At 48.8% G+C, this 25,545-nt stretch overlaps 2 protein-coding genes across 3 annotated transcripts; both read right to left on the bottom strand.

Moving 5' to 3' along the window:
* Nucleotides 1–1,581: 1,581 nt before the first annotated feature.
* Nucleotides 1,582–9,680, bottom strand: clta (clathrin, light chain A). 2 transcript variants are annotated; one of them, XM_030351648.1, is made up of 7 exons: nucleotides 9,374–9,680; nucleotides 8,516–8,544; nucleotides 7,992–8,109; nucleotides 7,316–7,427; nucleotides 6,651–6,704; nucleotides 4,825–4,860; nucleotides 1,582–2,885 (listed from the first exon to the last, which is right to left on the bottom strand). In XM_030351648.1, the coding sequence occupies exons 1-7, from the start codon at nucleotides 9,555–9,557 to the stop codon at nucleotides 2,714–2,716; spliced, it is 705 nt and encodes a 234-aa protein (XP_030207508.1). In that variant the 5' UTR covers nucleotides 9,558–9,680; the 3' UTR covers nucleotides 1,582–2,713. The 2 variants fall into 2 exon arrangements, with proteins under 2 accessions (XP_030207508.1, XP_030207509.1); XM_030351649.1 differs by lacking the exons at nucleotides 4,825–4,860; nucleotides 6,651–6,704 and having other exon boundaries at nucleotides 9,374–9,676.
* A 1,824-nt stretch (nucleotides 9,681–11,504) lies between these two features.
* On the bottom strand, nucleotides 11,505–25,083 carry gne (glucosamine (UDP-N-acetyl)-2-epimerase/N-acetylmannosamine kinase). The gene is made up of 13 exons (XM_030352412.1): nucleotides 23,838–25,083; nucleotides 23,494–23,648; nucleotides 22,495–22,741; nucleotides 22,123–22,327; nucleotides 21,341–21,493; nucleotides 20,718–20,930; nucleotides 20,241–20,328; nucleotides 17,468–17,678; nucleotides 17,139–17,268; nucleotides 16,037–16,258; nucleotides 15,326–15,508; nucleotides 14,166–14,282; nucleotides 11,505–12,294 (listed from the first exon to the last, which is right to left on the bottom strand). The coding sequence occupies exons 1-13, from the start codon at nucleotides 23,868–23,870 to the stop codon at nucleotides 12,059–12,061; spliced, it is 2,193 nt and encodes a 730-aa protein (XP_030208272.1). The 5' UTR covers nucleotides 23,871–25,083; the 3' UTR covers nucleotides 11,505–12,058.
* Nucleotides 25,084–25,545: the final 462 nt, after the last annotated feature.

The raw sequence follows: 25,545 nt of genomic DNA, 5'->3' as shown, positions 1-25,545 counted from the left end.
TGATGGAAAATTGTGTCATTCTGTGAATTTCGTCAATTGAAAATTATAAATTAACTTTATTATCTGTGTTGATGGAAAATAATTTCAGGTCGTAGTTATCTTCAATTTATCTTACTATCGGCGTTTAAATAAGTACATATCCCACCGCTGCCAACAATGTAACTGAGGGTTATGCGTTGCGCCTATATGTTATGAAGATCATTAACTATTTCTCGTTACACAGATGGACGGTGATGGTGAAAGTATTTGTTTTTTTGTTTGTTCATAAGTTTGTTCATAAGCCAAATGGGCTTTATGGGCGTTATACTTTGAGTTTTTTTTTTATAAATCTTTATTCAATTAGCAAGTTGCAAAAGGAGTGTAGAAGGTTCAAGGTTCCCTTCTGCACTAATTACAATGTGGGGAAATTCAATGATTCACTGGAAAACAAATTTACAATGATGAACAGCGATCATCATTGAACAGCGAGGTATAAATAGCAAGCTCTTAATATAAACTGCTCAAAAAATAAAGGGAACACTTAAGCAACACAATGTAACTCCAAGTCAATCACACTTCTGTGAAATCAAACTGTCCATTTAGGAAGCAACACTGATTGACAATCAATTTCACATCCTGTTGTGCAACTGGAATAGACAACAGGTGGAAATTATAGGCAATTAGCAAGACACCCCCAATAAAGGAGTGGTTCTGCAGGTGGTGACCACAGACCACTTCTCAGTTCCTATGCTTTCTGGCTGATGTTTTGGTCACTTTTGAATGCTGGCGGTGCTTTCACTCTAGTGGTAGCATGAGACGGAGTCTACAACCCACACAAGTGGCTCAGATAGTGCAGCTCATCCAGGATGGCACATCAATACGAGCTGTGGCAAGAAGGTTTGCTGTGTCTGTCAGCGTAGTGTCCAGAGCATGGAGGCGCTACCAGGAGACAGGCCAGTACATCAGGAGACGTGGAGGAGGCCGTAGGAGGGCAACAACCCAGCAGCAGGACCGCTACCTCCACCTTTGTGCAAGGAGGAACAGGAGGAGCACTGCCAGAGCCCTGCAAAATGACCTCCAGCAGGCCACAGATGTGCTTGTGTCTGCTCAAACGGTCAGAAACAGACTCCATGAGGGTGGTATGAGGGCCCAACGTCCACAGGTGGGGGTTGTGCTTACAGCCCAACACCGTGCAGGACGTTTGGCATTTGCCAGAGAACACCAAGATTGGCAAATTTGCCACTGGCGCCCTGTGCTCTTCACAGATGAAAGCAGGTTCACACTGAGCAAATGTGACAGACGCGACAGAGTCTGGAGACGCCGTGGAGAACGATCTGCTGCCTGCAACATCCTCCAGCATGACCGGTTTTAGCGGTGGGCCAGTAATGGTGTGGGGTGGCATTTCTTAGTGTTCCCTTTAGTTTTTTGAGCAGTGTATATTTTCATAAGCACATAGAATGCTTCAAAGGGACAATATGGGTGAAATAAGGTGATGCTTTACTTGTATGCTACTGCACACAACCGTTGCCCTTTCTATCAAAAATTTAGCAAGGTTATGAAACTAAATTCAAGGTTTAAACAAAACAAAAAAAGACAGAATCCTTGAATTTCATTCACTTCTTTATTTTTACTGAGATACTGAAATTATGAGGACCATGAACACTCAACCTGGTGGCTAACAGTTAGCTCTTTTAACAACATCAACCTTCCAGTCTCCACGTCTATAATGTATTTATATATATATTCCCCTCTCTATATGTACACACATAAGAGCAAACACACGCACATACACATGGGTCATGTTTAACGCAATGACTGGATTGTTCACTTCCGGACTGGACAGGAGTAAATGCATAGTCTGAAATTCAGGACAACACAAACCGACTACACACTAAGGTACACACAGTAAATTAGGAGTTTTCACTTCTGACTCAAGGAGTTTTGGTCCGTAAAAAGAACAGTGACAAAAAAATAAATCTGTATATACTTTGTATTTTTTTTAACACCAAAAAACACAGGGTTAGGCTTAGGGGGTCCGGGTGGGGCTAAGCATGGGAAACTGGCCAAGACCGTAGGGGCTTCAGACCCTTGGTGCCACAGACCATGGGAACACAGACCCAAAAGCCCCAGGCCTGAGGGGCCCCCAGACTGGAGGGTGCGTTTACAGACTGCCCGGGTGGAACTGGGCCTTCTGAGAGAGCAGCCAGCTCTAAGACAGGTTGGGGCAACCAGAGTCTCCTGCAGGTGGAAGACAAACTGGAAGCAAGGAATGCAGAACAGGGAATGAGGTCATATGAAATGGACAGATGGATCGGTGAAGCCCCGCAGTCGGGGAACACAGAAGAAGGGACGTTGAGTTGGTCGGTGAGGTTGATTGGTTGGTTAGTTTTTGTAGCCAGGGTTACGATTGGTTGGTCAGTATTTTTTGGGAAGGTTACGATTGGTTGATCAGTTTGTTAGGTAGGTTACGATTGGTAAATGGGTTGGGTTACGATTGGTGGGTTGGTCAGTTGGATGTTAGCTAGGATATGATTTGGGGGTTGGTCAGGTGCATGTTAGGTGGGTTACGATTGGTGGGTTAGTCAGGAGGATGGTAAAGATTTGTGGGTCGGTCGTTGGGATGTTAGGTAGGTTACGATTGGTTACGGGGGTTGGCTGTAGGGGTGGGAGGGGCGGGGGGGGGGTGTTACTGTTGGAGGGAGTAGGTGGCGGCCCCTCGGAGCGCACCGGGCCCCTAGCGGACCAGCGGGGCCTGCTTGAGGGAGATGAGGACCGAGCGCATGCGGGACACGTCCTTGGCCTGCTTGCTGGACTTGGGGTTGAAGTCGCAGAGCCTGGCCACGCGCTCCCACTCCGTGCCGGGGTTGTTCTCGTCCAGGTCCGTGATCATGGCCTCCTCAGCGGCCCTGCTCCACACCACGAGAGATTGGGTCAGGTGGGGGGGGGTCAACACACACACACACACACACACCAAGAACAAGACGATACCCCCTGCGGCACAACAGAACCACTGTCCGTCACCACCTCATGGGCCCTTTCAAGTACCGCTCATTGATGAACGTTTAATACATTGAGTTTGTTCTGGCCTTTAAGAAAAACATTTATAGCATAAACCCCTTGATAATATGTTCTAAATATGTTCTAAACGACTAGATGTCTTCGAGAGGCCTAGGTACATCCTGCACGATTTCAGAATATTTAAAAAGGATTAGTTTATGATTTTGGCTTCTTCGCCTTTCGTGGTCCAACCCAGGTCCGACAAGATCAGTGAGACCACTTTTCTGTCGATGGGTTAGGTGATCAGTAGGCACCTGAAGACCGGTTTAGCATTAGCGATGTGTGATGTCAACTCCAAAGTGCCAGAGCATTGGCTCCAAAACACAATTTAATGCACCTTCCAGATAATGTAAACATGAATCTAGATACGCGTCTATATCTGGAATAAATGGTGTTGGAACTAAAACGAGAATTCTGCCTATTTTACACAAAGTTACTATAGCGCTATTTCTATTTCAGTTTAGTCTTTCTTTAATAAACCAAAGCGGCCCATCGTGGCTCGAGGACAGCAATCCTGTTTTACCCGCAGAGTTCATCTCTACACAGACGTACCTGCACACTCACAGAACTACAAGTTACATATCTGCACACTCACAGAACTACAAGTTACATATCTGCACACTCACAGAACTACACGTTACATATCCGCACACTCACGGAACTACACGTCACAGAACTGCACGTTACATATCTGCAGTCACGACTACACGTTGCATATCTATTCACTCACACAACTACTTTACATATCTACTCACTTTCACAACTACACGTTACATATCTAATCCCTCACAGAACTACAGATAACATAACTGCACACTAACGGATAACACCTTAAACAACCAATATCCCAAGACAGGGAAGGCCGCCACAGGCAGTGTGACGAAGATCATCAGAGCCGAGGTCTCTTGTCCAATCAAATGACATGGTTGAAACTAACTATGTATGTGTGTGTGTATATATATATATATATATATATATTAAAAAATAACTCTCTGCTCTTTAAATTTACTCTTAACATTCCTACACAGAAAGGACCTTTGGTCAAAGTTGCTTTTGTGCATTTGAGTGAATAATTGTAAGCATCTCCATGCAGCTTAACATAATGGTTGATTTTTTTGTTTAAAAGTTAGGTAAACGCAAAAATAACTTTCAGTTAAAGTTCAACTGCTAAAATGGGGGGTTGACGTAGACTATAACTGCAGTCATTAAGTTAGCAATGACCTACAGATTCAATCCCTGATAGTTGGACGATGCATATCGCTGCACATCCCTAAAACAAAACTGGTTGAATGAAGGACGAGCCTCAGGACAATTGATATAAAACACCAAAGCAAAACATTTAGAAACCCTTGAGAAAGGTAAACATGAAATAGAGGAAGATTACACCAAAACCACTCGCTTGCATCCCTTCTGGTCGCCCATAGCAACAACCTGACACACACACACACACACACACACACACACACACACACACACACACACACACACACACACACACACACACACACACACACACACACACACACACACACACACACTGTACGTGGACACGGAATATGCACAGGCAGGCCGTGTGGTCTTGGAATCAGAACAATGGGCCTCCTTCACCTAGCAGCCATCTTGGTGAGAGCTTGGTTCTGAACGCTGGCTGGGTGGGGTAACTGAACGCGTAACGCCACATTTTGTTTCCCCCCACGCAGCGAGCGGCGAGAACCCCGGACGGCTGCTGGGTGAGCGCGGCCCACGGGACGGGCTCAGAGAACGAGCGGTTCCAGAGGTTTACTTAACTGTTCTAGGCGGTAGCAGGGATGGTTAATGTGTGTGCTTTGACGGAGCAGCAGACAAGAAAAACAGGGAGAAACAGTTTCACAATCAGAACAGAACAGCAGAGAGAAAGAGAAGAGGGAAAGAGGGAGAGAGAGAGAGAGAGAGTGAGAGAGAGAGAGAGAGAAAGAGAGGGCATAAATGAATTAAACTGAAAGATGAGCTAAATGCAGATGTTTGAGCCAGCATGCAGAAGCCAAGCCGTCGCCTCTGTGTTTCTACCAGCGGTTTGGGAAGCAGGAAGCGCACAGCGGGGTGTGGGCTTGCCATTGGTTGGTCGCTCGGACAGAGCGTTGTTATTGGTTAGCGAACAATGGGTGTAGTAGGTGAAATACCCGTCAAACATACTGCTGCTTGGGTTGTGATAAACCTTAGAAAAGCAATATGTGGGGACTGCAGGGAGCAGTAGAGCTTTCCCATACTTCTTTAATGTGGTTAGTGTTAGTCATACTTCTGTAATGGCCACGTCATCTATACGGGGCGTGTCGAAGGTCAACGACACTAAACAAACATTTAGACAAATAAATGTGTTGAGCAGGGAGCAACACATCCTACAGGGATTTATCAGATCATCTTTTTGGCAACACATGACCCTACCTGACCATCCAATGGCAAGAAAGCTATTAGCTAGCAGCTTACTAGCAACAAGCTGTAAGCAGCAGCTCACCACCTAGCTACCAACAAGCTGCCAGATCACAGCAGCTCATCAATAGCTTGCTAGCAACATGCTCCCTGACCAAAGCAGCTCATCAGCTAGTGAGCTAGCAACAAGCGGCCTGATCACAGCCGCTCACCAGCTAGTTAGCTAGCAACAAGCGGCCTGATCACAGCCGCTCACCAGCTAGTTAGCTAGCAACAAGCGGCCTGATCACAGCCGCTCACCAGCTAGTTAGCTAGCAACAAGCGGCCTGATCACAGCCGCTCACCAGCTAGTTAGCTAGCAACAAGCGGCCTGATCACAGCCGCTCACCAGCTAGTTAGCTAGCAGCAAGCGGCCTGACCACAGCAGTTCAACTGGTAGCCAGCTAGCGGGGGCTGCCTCACTACAGCTTTTTGCAAGCAACAAGCTATCTGAGCTATCTACAGTAGCTTACCAACTGCTGGCTAATTAACAACAAGCTGTCTGATGGAGTACCATCAGCTAGCAACGATTCAATTTAAAGAACTCCAGGACAAACTATCAAAGTAATTCATAGAGGAAAATATGGATGATCTTCCAAAAATAAATAGTGGAACGGACTGAAGGGGAGGGGGGGCAGGGGGCATGACTGTGCAAGTGACTTGACGATTCCCAGGCGACAATGTAAAAAGATGATGACATCCAATTGAAATATGATGTATAGAGCATGATATTGTCTGGTGTGGAGCTGTGACGTGTGAACTGAAAAGGGTGGACAAAGTCCAAGACATCTGCCAACCCGCTGGAGCAATCAGGGATCAGGACAGATCTAACAAATACTACATCTGGATTCGCTGACCACTTAAGTAGGCGTGGCTTCAAAATAAACAAACGTAGAGGAATGTACGGAGGGGCTCGTACAAGAACAATGAATAAAGGATGTGATTTATTTGATAAATGATTGAACGAATAAAGTTGGAGGAACGATGTGTGCAAAATGAATGATTGATGAACTATGTTTCCTGAATGAATGATTGATGAACGATTTAATGAATTGATGATTGATGAACCTGTGAAGGGCTGGAGCTGATGACTTAAGGAGCGCAGAGAGGAAGGTGGGATGAGGAGGAGGAGGAGGAGGAGGAGGAGGAGGTTAGTTGAAACAACATACACATAACCAATGAGGTCAGAGAAGGGCTGCTTGTAGAAGTCCTCGTCCAGAACTCTGAGCCAGGTCCACGGGAGCGAGGCATCGGAGGGACGAAAGAGAGAAGAGATGCAGAGAGCGGTAAAAACAGGGAGAGGGAGACAGCCAGGAGATACGTCATCACACCACCCCCAAGGCTGTTGGTTCAAAGATCGCCCAGAGGCCGGAAATCGGTGTCCAGTGGCGAAAGCACCACCGCCGGCCAAACAAGGGCTACCGCGGCAGTCATTTCCACCCGGCACAACAACCGTGGACGTAGCGTTGTTAGCCAAACGAGGTGAAATAAATCTCATCTTTCCTCAGTACTTTCTTTTACACTTCACTACATTTATACGCGTGCAGGTTTAGTAGGAGCGATAGAGTTTGTTAGCAGGTTAATTAGCATTAAGCCGACACTATTGTATTGTGCAACGGAGGTAAAGAGGAACGGTCACATCTCTGGTTGGCTCAAGGGCCCCTGATGGTACCTCTGGCTCTGGGGGCCCCTGATGGTACCTCTGGCTCTGGGGGGCCCTGATGGTACCTCTGGGGGCCCCTGATGGGACCTCTGGGGGCCCCTGATGGGACCTCTGGCTCTAGGGCCCCCGGTGGTACCTCGTGCTCTAGGGGCCCTGGTGAGTTGGCTCTACCTGTTGTTGACCTTGGTCTTCTCCAGGGCTTCGTTCTGCCGGTTGTTCCACTCCTCCAGCTCCTGCTTAGCCTTGTCCTTCCATGCAGACTCCTGCTCACGCGAGTTATCATCTGGAGAGAGAGAGGGGGCGAGAGACATTGGTTAGGAGGGGGAGGGAAAGAGAGAGAGGGGCGAGAGACATTGGTTAGAAGAGGGAGGAAGGGAGGGAGAGGGGGGAGAGACACTGGTTAGGAGAGGGAGGGAGGGAGAGAGAGAGGGGCGAGAGACACTGGTTAGGAGAGGGAGGGAGAGAGAGAGGGGCGAGAGACATTGGTTAGGAGGGAGGGACAGGATGGGAGAGGGAGACCTGGGTGGGGTCAGTACAGGGTGTAGACTACAGGGTGATTGGTGGAGACTACATGATGGTGGGTGGAGACTACATTGTGATTGGTTGAGACTACATGACGGTGCGCGGAGACTACAGGGTGGAGACCAAATTGTGATTAGTAGAGACTACATGACGGTGGGCGGGGCCTACAGGGTGGAGACCACATTGTGATTGGTGGAGACTACGCGACGGTGGGCGGATGCTACAGGGTGGAGGTGACAGGTTAGTGGCTGGAGAATACAGATGGGTGCACTACAGGGTCGTGGGTGCGGGGTCTCGGGTGGGGTGGGGTGGGGGGGAGGCCTACCTAGGACCTCCAGCCGGTCGCTCTGCTCCTCCCTCCACTTGCGGAGGCTCTCTGGCTCCGCCTGCAGGCGGTCTGCGCTGGAGATGGCTGCGTAGGAGTCAGACGGGCCGTTGCTCTCCTGGGGGGCAGAGGAGGGTAAGGGGTTAACCCCGGGAACCAAAGGTCAGGATGAGGGAGGAGGGTTAAGGACCCGGTGTACCCTTAAAATGACATCAGCGAGGTCGCACGGGAACGTACCAACTGGCAGGCTGGTGACCAATAGCCAACAACTAGGCCCGGGCCCAATACACTTTTAGTGGGTCAACGATAGCGTGTGAACGTCTGCAATTTGATTTAGTTGTAAGTATACTGGTTCTTTATAAGGGTTAACCCAGGCTTATGGCTAGTGGTCTCCCATGATCCAATATCAGACTTCATAGCAGAACTGACCGTCAGTGCAACAGAGACATGCAGGAGTTAAGACAGTGGCAGAGTCATGTTACTTAAGAGGGTTAAATAATTGAATGAGGGAATAGGAGTTTTACCGCGTGGAGTTCCCCGTTGACCGCACCATCTGGGAGGAAAGGAAAAACCAGTGGTTAAATGACCATCAAGATATAAACTATGATGAAGTACAACACAACATGTGCACATGCACTACAATACAACATGTTGACATGCACTACACATGTTCACAAACACGTTTAAAAGGACTTTGTGTGTTTCAAACGCTAAATATCCCACAACCTATGAATGCAAAAAAAAGATCAAGACAATGTTTATTATTATATTATATATGATCATTAAAGTGTAAAATAAACCCCTGGTCAGCTCTTCAAACACAGTACGGTCAGTTATATGCAGGGCAAACTACACGCTGAACATATTGCTCAATTATCTTCTTCCCTGAAATGAATAGGCCCTGCTGTGAGGATTTACTGCGGATACAGGGCCAAGGGTGAGACGCTATCAAGGTTCCTCTTTCTCTGGGAGAGGAGGTGACGACGTCGCGACGTGCTGACGTCACATTAAACCCGTACCATTATGTTGTCCAAGCAACTCAATGGATTCAATGAAAACAGGCCCAGCTAGCTACCTGTCACCACCCTTATCGCGGCATTAACAAGGTTTTCTTGAACGTTAAAATAACGGACACAGATGTTTATTATGCTCTCATTGTAAGCGAGGAAGCAATAACCTTGAAGCGTGGTGGCCAAGACGCAGAAATAAGTCCTACGATCGTTATTGTGTCACTCCTAACGTAATATGTGCTAAGCCCGCTAGCCATACAACGAGACCCGTTATCTTTCAAGGATTCAAACGGTTCAACGATTATAACGGTACCGATCGATCGGGAAGCACATTAACGTCTTTCAATGATCGTTGTCAACTCGACCACCCACCGGGGACGTCTGAAAGGGACGAGGGCACCTCTCCGCCGTCCAGGATGCTGAAGCCCTCGTCGTTCTCGATGCCCGCTATGTCACTCTCCTGCTGGGCCAGGAAAGCGGCGGCGGGGTCCTCCTCAGACCCGGAGCCGCTGCCGTTACCGGCGGCCGGTGCGCTCAGCATGTCGAAGTCGTCCATTCTCGGTGGTTAAAAACGAGTTAAGAATGTCAAGACTGAGGGGAGAGAGAGCAGGTGTCTTAGTTCACCGATACGTTCAACGGGGGATTGAAGTGGGGGCGGGGAAACGATGCAAAAAGGCAAAAGCGGAAATTGACAAAGTGACCAATCAGGCTGGGTTACGGATGATTGACGCCGCAACAAGCAAATGGCATTCGATCAGCCTCGAATGTTGACCAATGGATCGGCTTCATAGCGTAACGTGCGGATCCCGTGACCTGGCGCAGATCGTCTCAGCTGTAAAATTGCATTTTCGCAGCAGTCAGGGGTAACGACCGTTCAAGGCAGTACGTGTCTCGCTTAAAGCTTTAGTTGATTCCATTCACAGTAACTAATGATACATTGATCATTAATAAGTATTTGTAATTGTATCAGGCCAGAGTCTTGGCGTTATTACAAATATTAATTTATAATGATCATATCTAATAACAATTTATAATAATATCCATCTCAAGGTTAAGTCATAATTTTTTGTCAATTTTAATTACTATTATTCCCCATGTAATGCTGCATTTCTATACTTCGTCCATCCATCTCTATTACTCTCTGCTGCATGTATATTTACCCAACTATCTCTATCAAACTTTGCTGCATGTCTATTCATCCATCCATCTCTAATACTCTGCTGCATGTTTATTCATCCATCCATCCATTACTCTCTAATGCAGTTCCATTTATCCATCCATCTAGTACTCTCTGATGCAGGTCCATCCATCCATCCATCTAGTACTCTTAGCTGCAGGTCCATTCATCCATCCATCTAGTACTCTTAGATGCAGGTCTATCCATCTCAGTCGCTGCAAATCTTTATACCAAGTCTCAATACATACATTCATACACATACACACAAGGAAATAATATATTCCAACACAATTATTTTATAAATGCTTTTTATACAACTATAATGAATTAGGAAGGATTAGGAAAATAAAAGGCATAACTCAGTATCTTAAGGACCCAGGAAGAAGCAGAAAGCTCCTCACATCAGTGTAGGGATCCCTTTTGTTTTGAATTGATTTGAAGGGTTAAACACAAAGACCACGTAGATAAAGGTCAAAATACTGTTCCTTTATTGGGAACTTTTGACGTAGTAAAACCACTCCCAACAGGAGGAAGAGATTACACTTGACATTTCATGCCAGGTCTAAAATAAGTCAGTATTTCCTCGAGGAGAAAGAGTGTGGAGACTTTAGAGAGAGTGGGCAGGAAGCAATGGTCCCCTTGTAAAGATGCAAGCATGTGTGCACAGTCAACAAAACAATAGGATTACGTGGTTGTTGACAGACAAACAAAACAACTCCAAATCAATCATTACAGGTTCAGTAGGCCAGTCATGTCTCCGTGGGAGCACATTTCCATTGAATCATAGGTGCTGACAAATTAGAACAAGTTCTTCCACTTTCAACCTTCGTGCAATCTATATGTGAAGCAAACAGTTGTTCTTCCTTTTGTTCCTCTCACGGTAACATCAACCCCATCGTTTCCAGTCTAGCGAGGTTGTGATCCTGACGCCACTCACTCTTCATTCCCATTCGATAAGAGATGATTCTCAGACACCGGAGACAACTTGGCCGTTGCCAAGTTGCACGTCAACGCAACTCATCATCAGGCCTTCCCGTAGAGCTTAGCTACAGTAGGACGTCCAGTAGAGTAGTAAAGTACAGTGGAGCCCCGGGCGAGGCCGAGTCGGTAGTGGGTGGGCCACTGTGCGGGGGGCGGAGCCTGTGTGTGGGCTGGCGTGGTAGACGGGGTGCGGAGGAATGTTTTGAGGTAGGGGTTCCACATGAAGACCCATCCAGATTCAGTCCTGTTGCTCCACAGGCACGACGCAGAGCGCCCGAAAGTAGCGAAAAACAAATTCAATTTGGAGATGTGTATATATATATATATATATATATATATATATATATTTATATTATTTACTCTAAAGTATATTCCTATTAATAAAAGGAGACCAGAGGCTCCTTTATGCTAGTTCATGGCACGTCATGTTTGTGGAAATGCAAATCACGTATGCACGAGCAAAGTAAGGCCATGGCAGCAGCGCAGAGAGAGCGCGGGCTGCTGGGAGAGAAACAACGTGCGGCTCCGTGGAACCCAGTCCCCTTGCGCCTTCTTTGGTTCAAGCTGCTCGCTGAGCGGGGCATTCAGTTCCCCCACCCAGCTAGCATTTAGCACCAAGATGGCGGCCAGGCTAATCAGTTTCCATTATGACCTCTGGGCAATTCAAACCATTTCTGGCTCTCAAACGGAATGATTCATATAAATTAAATATGTATACATCAAGATATATATATATAAATAAAGCTATTTATATCTAGATATATTTAAATAGTGAAAGTTTGCTGTTAACCAAACAAACAATAACAATGCTTCGGACTGTCTGTGTGTCTGTGTACCTGTGTTATGTGTGTATGTGTGTGTGTGTCTTTTTGTGCGTGCGTGTGTGTGTCCGGGTCTGGTTAGCAGCTCCGCCTGGTGGTGTAGTCCAGAACCATACTAGCGGCACCCAGCAGAGCAGGTTCTTCCAGGTCGGAGGTCACGACCTTGATGCCCTGGGAGGAGGCCAGGGCCCTCTGGGAGATGATGTCCTGGACCGGGGACTGGTAGTACGACGCCAGCACCCCCGACAGGATGACCAGTGACGGGTTGGTCATGTGGAGGATGTTCACCACGGCCACGCCCAGAGCTGTGGAGGCTGCAGAGACCACAACCAGATTACACACAAGAACCGGATTACACGCCAGTACCGGATTACACACCAGAACCAGATTACACACCAGGACCGGATTACACACCAGAACCGGATTACACACCAGAACCAGATTACACACCAGGACCAGATTACACACCAGAACCAGATTACACACCAGGACCAGATTACACACCAGAACCAGATTACACACCAGAACCGGATTGCACACCAGAACTCGTTCAAACACCAGAACCACATTACACACCAGAACTAGTTCAAACACCAGAACCAGATTACACACCAGAACTAGTAATAACACGAGAACCCGTTTACACACCAGAACTAGTTCAAACTCCAGAACCAGACTAAACAACACAGCCATGTTATTGACTAGTATGAGGTCATTTAGAAGCCACTTTTATCCAGAGCGATTTAAAGTATATATCATCAATTTCGTCAATTTCATTCACAGAAACACCCAAACCACATTAAGCAACACCACACCCACCCGGATAAACACAATAGCAATGTAGTCAGGTGTGTGTATTTGTCTGTGTGTGTGCATGAATGTGTGTGCATGTATGCAAGGTAAAAAGAGTAACAACTATCCTGAATGAGCAACCTGGAAGGCAAGTCAGCCTCTGCATGTAATACATAATTACTCATTTATACATAATGACAGCCAGTGTTGTGCCTGAACACGGTCATTGAACGATTGTTCATGAACTCGTTCATATTTTGGGTGAACGTGAACTGAACGTACAGTATCACTGCCTGATGAACGTTACTGTGAACACGTTCATTCTGGCGTCTGTGAACGGTACGCTCACTTGGTTTAACTTCGTTCAATATGGGGGTTATTTGTTTATCAACACGCCGGAGGCGCGCGCAGAACGCTGTGTTGTTTGACCGGTTGCCATGGTAATCTCCGTGTGGTTAATTTGGTTAAAATGAATTAAACTGTAATCGGACAATGCGGTTATATGCTATAGACCCTAGAGTATCTGTGGTATAAAGGCTGAGACGAATTTCGAATTAAAAATATGTACAATCCATAACGTTATCTCTCTGGCTGATAGCTCAGCGGACTAGAATACCTCGTAGAATCATTGCTGGTTGGCCGGAAACGGAAAGGGGGGCTGTTTATGTTTGGTTGTAGTCTTTTCGCTCGGTTCTCCGTCTCAACAGTAGGGCTAGAACCGAGCGAAAAGACTACAACCAAACGTGAACACCCCCCCTTTCCGTGCGCTCAATGTGCAATAAAACACGATAGAAACTGTATTTCGCTACGATACTTGATTCAACCACTCTATTTCATCCTAGAAAAACCACAAAGGGGGCTCAATGTTCAAAATACCGGAAAAAACTAATAGCTCACAGCAACATATTGAAAAAAAGAGCTATGAACTAGTTCATCTTTTTGAACTGTGAACGTTTAACTGAACTAGTTCATTTTAAAACTTTGAACTTTGAACTAGTTCACGTAGAAAGTGAACTTTCCCAACACTGATGACAGCTAGAGCACAGTAATATTGGCATAACATGAGTGCATATTAGAATACTATGGAGTGAATGTGGATTTTGTATTTAAATATTTGGATGCCACCTAGTGGACACATATTTTAATGTATTGCCTACTAGAACGAGAACGCATTCATGTGAACAAAACACTTAAGAACTAAACGTTAAACCATCGTCAAGAGGAGCTCATTCGATAAACTGCTGTTTCAGTGTTCAAAAACAGCGTCTTAAACATTAAAGTAACCAAAATGGTGCATTTTACTTCCATTTAAAAGGGTTAGGAGTCCTGACGAGACGTAAGCCTTGTCCCTTTCGGCCTTCCATGTGTGTGTGAGTGCGTGCGCGTGTCTGACCTGTCTTCAGGACGGCCTGAGCTTTGGCGTTCCCCTGCTGGGCGGCGCTGATGAGGTGCACGGCGCTGACGGCCTCCACCTTCTTCAACTCCATCCCCTCCGTGATAAGAAGGTCCTCTGGAACAGACCCACATCCACACATGAACACACACACCCCTCTCCCCTGGTCCAGCCTGGTCTCTTGTTAAAGGGGACCTATTATGCTTTTTCGACTTTAATGACCTATAAACGTTGTTATAATGATTGATAGTCATGTTTAACCATACTAAAGTGTCAAATAATGACGTACATGCATTTCAACGTATTCCCTGGTGACAGTCTGGGGTGGCTGTGCAGAGCGCTAAACACTCGGAACAACGTTTGCGATTCACTTGTTCACATTTCCGGGAAATCATCTACGCAGAGGCACTCCTGCCACGCCCCCATATGCCTGGTCAAATCTGCCCGTGCACGCTTCAAGTCCGCACTTTTCACTTCACAGCCCAGCTTTGCACGTTTGGGGAACAATGCCTTCCCCTCCCAAAAAAAGCTTTTCTGGTTGTGAGGGAAACTTATTTAATTTAATTAGCTCACAATATGTCTCCAATTACCTTTTCTGTAGTAGGCTACATGCACGCGCAAAAGGAGGGGGTGGAGCTCGACTGCCCTTCGCAGGTCTTCCGGAAGGTAACCAATCACAACGGAGTGGGGTTGGCAGGAGGGGGGCGAGGGGGCGAGGGGGCGGAGAAGGACGAAACCGAGCGTTGACAGAGAATGCAGAAAGCGCCCAGATGAGAGGAAGAGTTTCCCGAAAATCTACATCGTTTTTTGTGCTGTGATTCGTGTCAGGTTGCGCTATAGGAGTCATTAATAAGAAATTAAGACCAGAAAAGTAGTATAATAGGGTCTCTTTAAGCCACGGGGAACCTGGCGGCAGTGGGAATACCAGGACGTGTGATGACGACGGATAGATGGGCAACATTTTCTACAGTCCACGTGGTAGGCTGCTAGACTGATCTACCCAGCATGCATCTGGGGGGGGGGGACACGCCCACCTGTGATGTCACCAAGGCACGGGGGAAGGACCTATTTTCAAACGGCTTGTGTCGGCGAATCACGCCCGCGGTCGGTGGTAAAACGAGGGGCCCTTTGATGGCTGAGCAGAGTAGTGGGTCCCCTACCGTCGTGCAGCCTCTTGGCCTCGCGCTGCAGGGCCATGCCCGAGGCGTAGGCCTCCACGCAGCCCCGGCTGCCGCACATGCACTCTGGGCCGTCCAGAGACACCATGATGTGGCCCAGCTCCCCCGCGCAGAAGGTGCTGCCGTGCACCAGCTCGTGGTGGTGCACGATGCCCCCCCCGATACCTAGCCACACACACACACACACACACGGGCGCACACACACACACACACACAGACACAGACACACAGACACAGAGACACACAAACACAATTATCGAAGATGTATATGGAACGTGGTTCTGCTAATTATATATTAAATATCGTAAGTGTATTTGTAGCTCCTGTAACAAAAGTATAAAAAGAGATAATCCTGGACGTGGTCTGAACCTTCAGACCACGGTGAATAAGAAACTTTCAGTTGCATATTCTTCAACATCAACCTAGTCGAGGAAGACATCACGCACAAAATCGAGCTTTTCAGTACAAGTCCAATGCTAGTTCAGAACTCGTCAGATGCGAGTCCTGTACTAGTCCAATACTGGTCTTTAACTAGTCCTATACTAGTTTTCCTCATCTTCCCAAACATAACAACACTTCTTGTTTGTCGTCTTGGTACTGAAGCGCTACAGTTGTCATGGCGACGGCCAGGAGAGGTCGCCATGCGTGTGCACAGCCTCCGCGTGCGTGCGTGCGTGCGGCGTATTTCCTGACCTGTGCCGGTGATGATGGTGACGAAGTTCTCCACGCCCTGGCCGTGGCCGAACTTCTTCTCCGCCAGCGCCGCACAGTTGCCGTCGTTGTCCAGCCACACGGGGAGGTGCAGCGCGTCCGAGAGCGGCGTGCGCAGGTCCACCGACGACCACTCCTGGATCAGCTTGGTGGAGTGGAGGATCACCCCTTCCTGGGGGTTGACCCGCCCCCCCGTGGACACGCCTGCCAGGGGGAGACGGAGGGGTAACCGTTAGCTACTGCCGTAGGAATTACAATTACTTTGACCTACTTTGGAAAAGCTAAAGTCCTGGATCGGTGAAGGGGTTGCCCCTCTCTGTGTGTTCAGTGGGTCTTATGCGAGACTGGGCCTCATACAAGACCCGAGTAGAGGCTATTTAATTTGGTTGCAATCTCACCGCTAAACGCCACTGAATCCGTCACACTGCATCTTGAATAGCATTCTGTTCCAGTCGGATTTCACAGTTGGCATAAGATAATTGCATTAGACTAACGTTGATCATCATCAGAATAGAATTAATGAGAAAGAGCGCAATCTACTTTTGTCGCGGCGGCTGCGGAATAGCCGGTCAGAATACAGACGTGGTTATGTTCTGCTTCTGTATTCAGGAGGGCGGCCGTACAGCTCCTGACTGGTCGACTGATGGGCTAATTCAGTGATGCATGGCTGTGTGTCACAGATCTTCACCCGAAAGTGCCTATGAATTACAGATCTCCACTACCAGAGAACGCTAAGCCAAGAGAGTCAGGTCAAACTGAACCAGTCCAGTGGGCCGCTGCACTATGGCCCCCCCATCTTGAATATTAATACACATGACATGTTTCATACGTTGGGTCTGCAGTCGTCCTATCGTAATGGGTAACGCACATGGGGATCACTTGCCCTGTGGTCTTTTGGAACACGAGTTCAAAGAAAACCTTTCTTTAATTTGCGTGTCTATTTCATGACACCAGTACGGGTGTGTGCGTGCGTGTTTACTGAGTATATATATTTGTATTTGCATGTGTGAGCATACATATGTGTCTGTGCGCACGTGCGTGCGCGTGCGTATGCGTGTGCAGATGTCTATGCTCCTGTGCGTACCGACTCCCAGTATTCTGCAGTTGAGGCGGACAGCGTCCTGGATGGCGTCCTGGCTCATGCTGAGGATGAGCTGGATCCGGGACTCGTAGGTCTTGGGGTTGGGCTTACAGTACTTCCTCATGATCTTCCCCTGGAGGAGAGACGGGAGGGAGGGGGGGGATGGGGGGGCAGAGATGAGCATTCAACTGGACTCTTGAATTGATTTGAACTGTGTGTGGATGTGGATGTGGCTATGTGTGTCCGTGTGTGTGTCCGTGAGTCTGTGTGTGTCCGTGTGTGTGTCCGTGAGTCTGTGTGTGTCCGTGAGTCTGTCCGTGAGGCCCGCCTACCCTCATGCTGACGATGGCCACGCGGAGGTTGGTGCCCCCCAGGTCCACGGCCAGGGCGCACTGGGTCTCCAGGATGTGGTCGATGTCCTGGGAGAAGGCCTCCTTCACGGGCGGGAAGCAGAAGCTCTTCTGCAGCGGCTCGTCCAGCTTGATGCTCCGCAGGAACTTCAGGATCCGCGGCACCGCGTTCCCGTCGCCGTAGATCTTAGAGCTGGAGGACGGCAACACGTACACCGTCACTCCCTAGCAACACCTACACCGTCACTACCTTGCAACACATACACCGTCACTCCCTGGCAACACACACACCGTCACTCCCTGGCAACACATACACCGTCAATCCCTAGCAACACATACACCATCACTCCCTGGCAACACATACACCGTCACTACCTGGCAACACATACACCGTCACTCCCTAGCAACATATACACCGCCACTACCTGGCAACACCTACACCGGCACTCACTAGCAACACATACACCGTCGCTACCAGGCAACTCATACCGTCCCTCCCTAGCAACACATACACCGTCACTACCTAGCAACACATACACCGTCACTACCTGGCAACACATACACCGTCACTCCCTAGCAACACATACACCATCACTACCTGGCAGAACATACACCATCACTACCTAGCAACACATACTCCATCACCGCCTAGTAAAAACGACACCGTCACACCCTGGCAACACATACACCATCTCTACCTAGCGACACGTACATCATCACCCCCTAGTAAAACCTACACCATCACTCCCTAGCAACACATGCACCATCACTACCTGGCAACACATACACCATCACTACCTAGCGACATCACCCCCTAGTAAAACCTACACCATCGCTCCCTAGCAACACATGCACCATCACTACATGGCAACATATACACCATCACTACCTAGCAACACATAGACCATCACTCCCTACTAACACATACACCATTACCACCTGGCAACACATACACACCATCATACCCTAGCAACACATAAACCATCACTACCTGGCAACACATACACCCTTACTATTCCGAATTGTAATAAACATTTCCATAAGACATGTTGTTCTGAAGACACCAAGACACGGCGACCTCTCGGTTATTATATATAGTAACGGTTTCACTGTTTGTGCCGCGCTTATCGAGACGGCCCCAGCTGACAGAGACGCAACAATACCACCAGCTACATCCTGTGACGGACGAAAGTAGTAGTGGCATCCCTATCTGCAGCTGTGCCCTCAAGGCCTTCCCTGTTTTAACTCTGCAGTGGGCCCACTGTGGGGCTCACTGCAGCGGTTCAACCTTTGCGTGCTCGTCGAGTGGCCTCGCTGTGCCGAGACATACAAATTCTACCTTATTTGGTTTTTTTGCAATAGACACGTTATCAATACAGGTCAAAGACTTTCCACCACATGAGTGATGGGGTACGTGTCGCCAGGTCGGGATGGTGGATATGTTGCTAGAAATGTCAGAGCAACCCATCCACTATCACTCCCTGGTAGGTGTGTAGGTCAGTGCCTAGGGTAGGACTGTAGGACGGTGCCTAGGGTAGGGTTGTAGGTCAGTGCCTAGGGTAGGACTGTAGGACGGTGCCTAGGGTAGGGTTGTAGGTCGGTGCCTAGGGTAGGACTGTAGGACGGTGCCTGGTGTAGGGTTGTAGGTCAGTGCCTAGGGTAGGACTGTAGGTCAGTGCCTAGGGTAGGGTTGTAGGTCAGTGCCTAGGGTAGGACTGTAGGTCGGTGCCTAGTGTAGGGTCGTAGGACGGTGCCTGGTGTAGGGTTGTAGGTCAGTGCCTAGGGTAGGGCTGTAGGTCGGTGCCTAGGGTAGGGCTGTAGGTCGGTGCCTAGGGTAGGGTTGTAGGTCGGTGCCTAGTGTAGGGTCGTAGGTCGGTGCCTAGGGTAGGACTGTAGGACGGTGCCTAGGGTAGGACTGTAGGACGGTGCCTGTGTAGGGTTGTAGGTCAGTGCCTAGGGTAGGACTGTAGGTCAGTGCCTAGGGTAGGGTTGTAGGTCAGTGCCTAGGGTAGGACTGTAGGTCGGTGCCTAGGGTAGGACTGTAGGACGGTGCCTGGTGTAGGGTTGTAGGTCAGTGCCTAGGGTAGGGTTGTAGGTCGGTGCCTAGGGTAGGACTGTAGGACGGTGCCTGGTGTAGGGTTGTAGGTCAGTGCCTGGTGTAGGGTTGTAGGTCAGTGCCTAGGGTAGGGTTGTAGGTCGGTGCCTAGTGTAGGGTCGTAGGACGGTGCCTGGTGTAGGGTTGTAGGTCAGTGCCTAGGGTAGGGCTGTAGGTCGGTGCCTAGGGTAGGGCTGTAGGTCGGTGCCTAGGGTAGGGTTGTAGGTCGGTGCCTAGTGTAGGGTCGTAGGTCGGTGCCTAGGGTAGGACTGTAGGACGGTGCCTAGGGTAGGACTGTAGGACGGTGCCTGTGTAGGGTTGTAGGTCAGTGCCTAGGGTAGGGTTGTAGGTCGGTGCCTAGTGTAGGGTCGTAGGTCGGTGCCTAGGGTAGGACTGTAGGACGGTGCCTAGGGTAGGACTGTAGGACGGTGCCTGTGTAGGGTTGTAGGTCAGTGCCTAGGGTAGGACTGTAGGTCAGTGCCTAGGGTAGGGTTGTAGGTCAGTGCCTAGGGTAGGACTGTAGGTCGGTGCCTAGGGTAGGACTGTAGGACGATGCCTGGTGTAGGGTTGTAGGTCAGTGCCTAGGGTAGGGTTGTAGGTCGGTGCCTAGGGTAGGGTGGTAGAGGTGCTCTCTGAGTGTGTACAGGCCGCTCGTCTCACCAGGGGTAGCGCTTTCCAAACTGCAGCTCCAAGGCGTGGTAGATCTTGTTGTGGGTGTCAGCGTCCCGGACGTGGAGAACGTTCTCTCCTGATGGGAGGAGAGGGACGTTACACAATCGCACCCCACCTCAAACTACTGGTCAGGCTACCTGTCTGTCCATCTGCCTGTCTGTCTCTCTACCAGTGTCTAAATGTCTGCCTGTCTTTCTACCCGTCTCTCTCCCCGTCTGTCTTCCCGTCTGTCTTCCCTTGTGTCTTATCTGTCTCTCTCCCTGTCGGGTCTCTCCACCTCCCTTTCACCCTGTGTGTCTACCGGTCTCTCTGCCCGTCTGTCTCTCTACCCGTCTGTCTTCCCGTGTCTGTACCCCTTTGTCTCACTGTCTGTCTTCCCCTGTGTGTCTACCTGTCTCTCGGCCCTACTGTCTTCCCGTGTCTGTACCCCTTTGTCTCACTGTCTGTCTTCCCCTGTGTGTCTACCTGTCTCTCGGCCCGTCTGTCTGGAGCCCAGGTTGATGACGGGGGTCCCGTAGGCCCCGGCCTCGCGGACCCCACAGCTGCTGTTCCCGATCATGCAGCCGGCGTGGGCCACCAGCTGGATGAACTGCTCGAACGGGATGTGCTTCATCGCCCGGAAGTTGGGGTGCTGCTCGATGCCCTTCATCCGCATCACGCGCACCATCCCCTTACTTCCTGTGGACACAGGAAGGAGCCGGCGTCAGACTCTCAGTGCGGTGGTGTTTATTAGTTCAAGGGGACTAGGGTGTGGTATCAAGCTATGCTATACCTACGGAAATAAAATGACGATGGGGCATATAAAAAAATAATGGAACGTCTCCAATATTATATTCCGAATTTAAATGATTATTAATATCACTGACGCCAAATGATAAAAGTATAATGAGTTCACTAAGTTCCTAGTTCACTAAGGTATTGATATTAATGATAAATCATAATATGTGTTCCACTACAGTATTAATACTGATGCTAAGTGATAACAGTAGAATGAAACCTAGTTCCCGACAGTATTAATACTGATGCTAAATCATCATAGCATAATATGAGTTCACTAAAGTATAACAGTTATAACAGTGGAGTCAGACCTGCGTCGATGTTGGGGAACAGGATGAGCGTCTTCTTGTTGAAGGAGATGAGGGCGTCCAGCATGAGGCCGTAGATCTTGATGGAGCCCTGGATGTCCGTGGTGACCGGGTGTTGCAGGGCCACGATGTACTGGTTCTCCTGCACCATGTCCCCTGACACACACACACACACACTAGGGTTGCCGCGGTGTGGACATTTTCACACTGAGTAATACGCTCGTGTCAACACCGGTATTACCGGTATAAACGGTATTAACTTTGAAACTAGGTCAACCGCCATCTTCTCCGTCAACTCTCCTCTCACACTCGGTGACAGCGGCTGGCAGCGCGCCAATTCTCGGCGTCTTATAACGTTCTATAACAGTATAATATAATTGTATCTATCATAATATCACGGCCAAAAGCTCTGTGCGCCTCAGGATGGCCGTAGCGCGGGGAGCTCACGTAGGGATTGGGCTTCGCTGGGTTTGTTTACCGCCGTTGCTATGGTTACCGGTCTTGTAAGGAAGCGCGCCAATTCTCTTCCGCACAGAGCAGAACTGTGGCCTATTCTACACATTTTAATTTTCTTAATTATATTATTCATTTATACTGAATTCGTTTTTTATTACTGAAAAAAAATAAAATAAATAAACTCGGTGTTGCCGGTGTTAGGAATCGGTGTTGGCCTCAACACCGGTAACAGCCCGTATACCGTGGCAACCCTAACACACACACACACACACACACACATAAGTGCATGTGCACAGACGAGCATCCCCCCCTATGTGCCCGGCCCTCACCCAGCCAGGTGTGGATGGTGTCCAGGTGGTTGTTCTTGGTGGGCGACAGCAGCTTGTCGTAGGAGGGGCAGCCGGCCAGCAGGATGCGGCTGTGGTCCTCGCACATGGCGATGAGGTGCTGCTCGGCGCTGCGCGTGCAGCAGGCGTGGTAGTGGGACAGCTTACTGATGGCGTGGCGGATGGAGTCGTCGATCGTCCCGCTCACCTGGACGGGGGGGGGGGGCGGGGGGATGGAGGGCATCAGCGGAGAATGGAGAGATGATTGGATGGATGAAAAGAAAACTAGGAAAGAAAATAATGATGGTTTCCCAAACACACTTTTTTTAATAGGTGTGTTTCCCTCCCCCACCTCCCCCCCCCCCGTTCACCCACCTCTCCCCCCTCTAGGTGCAGGATCCTGATGTTCATGAGGGCGGCGGCGGTGGCCAGCGCCAGGGCGTCGAAGCGGTCGCCGTGGACGACGAGGATGTCGGGGCGCAGGCGCTGCAGCACGTCGGGCAGCTTGACCAGGGCCAGGCCCACGCTCTCCACCATGGCCGCCTCGTCCTCCCCCCGCACGATGGTGTGCAGCTTGGAGCTCACGTCGAAGTCGTCCTGCTCGATCATCCGGAACGTGTTCCTGGTGGGGGGGGGGGGAGGGCGTGCTTCGTTAACAACACATAGGATTGGCCAGATGCGGATTTCATTTCTGCACCCTCAAACTCAAGTTTGAGTTCATAACAACGACTGAGTGGTGGTAGGTAGCACACAGTGACAGTCAAAGTGCTCTCTTAGATCCATAACCCTGTGAGAGCGTAAGAGAGAGTTTGTGTTGGAAGAAGACCATCTAGAGCACTGGTTCCTAACCTGGGGGTGGGGGGGCCTCCGGGGCAGATGGGGTCGGGGGGGGATTGTGCATTTCAAAAAAAGTCTCTTAAAAAAAACATGAGAAACTAGCCACTAATCAGTGAGTGAACTGCCAACGTCAGTACAGAGATGGTTGCTTAGGTACCATGCCGCTTTGCCAGGCAAACCTGTTTGGGAGGTCGGGTGCGCTATTCAAATTCCTGTAGGGGGACACAACACTGGAGGAGGCGTCACAAGGTCCACGCATGGTTGGCAACACACAGCTTAAGACTCACAACCCACATGACCCACGCCTCTTCCTTTTTTTCTGACGACCTGACTTTACGGTTCTGTGGCATTGTTCTACAAAGACAAAGAACGGATTTTGAGACTTGTAGGTGATTCTTCTACGAGATGGATCCCAGTCAGCCAGATGCCACACTGCCTTGCCCTGAAGGCACAGGGCCGGGGTATTCTGGACGGTTCCCTCCGGGGGGGTGGGGGTGGGGGGTTAAAGGCCCTCACATCGACCCTTGGGGCGCTTACCCGTAGTCATCGATGAGATGCGAGCCCAGGACCATCACCTCCAGCTCGAAGCTCTCCGGGTGGGCTTTGAGCCCAAACATGATGGGAGCTAGCTTGGAGTAGTCGGCGCGGTTGCAGGTAGCGACACACACCCTCAGCTTCCTCTTAGACACCATCTGGCAACGCACACACACACACACACACACACACACACACACACTTACTTACTACTTCAAGCTTCAAAAACAAAAGACACACAGACTTAGACACTGACAGACATACACACTGACAGACATACAGATAGAAACAGAAGACCGACAGACAGAAAACAGGCCGACAGAGACAGACAGACAGGAAGGCAGTACCTGATTCTGTTCCTCCATCATTCCTCGCTCCATTTTCTCACTTCTTCTCTGCAAGTTCAGGTAGTAGAGTTGCTAATGAGAGAGAAATGGACCAACAGTACAGTGTTTAATGAGAGAGCGAGACATCTCGTATCAGCGTGCCCGTTGGCAAGGTTTAGGCCTAGCCTCGGAGGAACCGTGTGGTGGTTGTGGTTGCCATGCTGTCGTAGCCCGAAACTTAAAAATCATGCATGAATGACTAGTGGGTCAACAGGCAGACACACAATACCAGCTGCCTCACCCCACAACAGGTTTTTGTAGGCTGTGTTTAAGCATTCCCTTCATTCAGACTGATGGAGGGAACAGGTGACAATATTCCTAATCATTTGTATTATTACAAAAAATACCAGTATTTTTGGTAAGTATCGAATCGAAATGTTAAAGCAATGCAGGAACTGAAGTTCTGTGTTTAAAGGAACAATCCCTAAAGTCAAAATAAAAGCTCATGAATCTTAAGGCTACTATTTATTTATTTTGTTTTATTTTACAGGAAAGTATTAAAGGGTAACCAAGTTACAATTCAAAACGGGCCTGACTCAGTTCAGGTTCAGGTCCAGGTTCCTGTTGTGCAGCGCTTACCCCGCTAGCGATAGGTTGTGCATCAAGCACACTGTGTGTGTATTGTAGTGTGGCCGTAAAAACATAAAATCTGAATACAAAAAAACAAAAGGCAACCAACACCCAACCACACCCACAGGCTGGCAGCAGGTGCGTGTTTATTCTATAACTGAACTGACAGTTACTGTGAAACTGGACATACCTGTATGATGTGCAGGAGGGTCTATGGTCATTGTATTCATGACACTGTTATCAGGGTATAACCCTGTGTCTTATTACTGCATCCCTATGTGTATTGTAACGCTTTGTCTTATGTTTTTAACTATGTATTATGCATGTAACACTATATCTCATATAGTTACAATTACATCTTAAGTCTGTAATCCTATTTCTTATGTATGTAACCTTATACTTGATGTATGTTACACTCTATGTATTATGTTTTTAAGCTTATGTCTTATGCTGCCTCTTGATGTGTCATGTATTATGTTTTTAAGCTTATGTCTTATGCTGCCTCTTGATTATTAAAACATTGATATCTTATCATCCGGTCAAAGTAGGGTTCTAATTAAACTGAATGAGCTGACTGATCTACCTGTCAAACCCTGGAGTAAATATTTGACCACACGCACCAAGGACACACACACACACACACACACACACACACACACACACACACACACACACACACACACACACACACACACACACACACACACACACACACACACACACACAGGGTCACCTGATCCAGCAGATGAAGCATGAACAGATCAAAATGGCTGCTGCCAACTCTACCAAATAAACATCCCCATTGGACCTTTGATGATTGGGGAGGAAACACTATATTAGTTAAGGGAGTCCTGTAGGGGACACAATACTGGAGGATGTGTCACAAGGTCCACGTATGGTAGGCAACACACCGCTTAAGATTCACAACCCACATGACCCACCCCTCTGGCACCATGCCAAGATACAAACAAGCCCCCCCCCCCCCCTCACACATACACACTTGAGCCGGTGCATGCAGGAAGCAGAGACGTGTATCAAGACACTGAACACAGAGGAAACTCTAGAGAGAGGCGACTGGTAATCGAGAGCTATAGATGCT

The sequence above is a fragment of the Gadus morhua genome, chromosome 3 (genome assembly GCF_902167405.1).
Source record: "Gadus morhua chromosome 3, gadMor3.0, whole genome shotgun sequence".
Lineage (NCBI taxonomy): Eukaryota > Metazoa > Chordata > Actinopteri > Gadiformes > Gadidae > Gadus > Gadus morhua.
Note: the sequence above shows the minus strand (reverse complement) of the source record. Positions and strands in the feature narration are given on the sequence as shown.

What these genes read in the sequence shown, in the direction of transcription:
- clta (XM_030351648.1), bottom strand. Translation starts at nt 9,557, where the DNA reads ATGGACGACTTCGACATGCTGAGCGCACCGGCCGCCGGTAACGGCAGC. An exon ending in GTCCCTTTCAGACGTCCCCG is followed by an intron (nt 8,545 to 9,373) that starts GTGGGTGGTCGA and finishes CTTTCCTCCCAG; the next exon opens with ATGGTGCGGTCAACGGGGAA. An exon ending in TCAACGGGGAACTCCACGCG is followed by an intron (nt 8,110 to 8,515) that starts GTAAAACTCCTA and finishes TCTGCCCCCCAG; the next exon opens with GAGAGCAACGGCCCGTCTGA.
- gne (XM_030352412.1), bottom strand. Translation starts at nt 23,870, where the DNA reads ATGGAGCGAGGAATGATGGAGGAACAGAATCAG. An exon ending in TGATGGAGGAACAGAATCAG is followed by an intron (nt 23,649 to 23,837) that starts GTACTGCCTTCC and finishes GTGCGTTGCCAG; the next exon opens with ATGGTGTCTAAGAGGAAGCT. An exon ending in GTTCCCCAACATCGACGCAG is followed by an intron (nt 20,931 to 21,340) that starts GTCTGACTCCAC and finishes CTGTGTCCACAG; the next exon opens with GAAGTAAGGGGATGGTGCGC.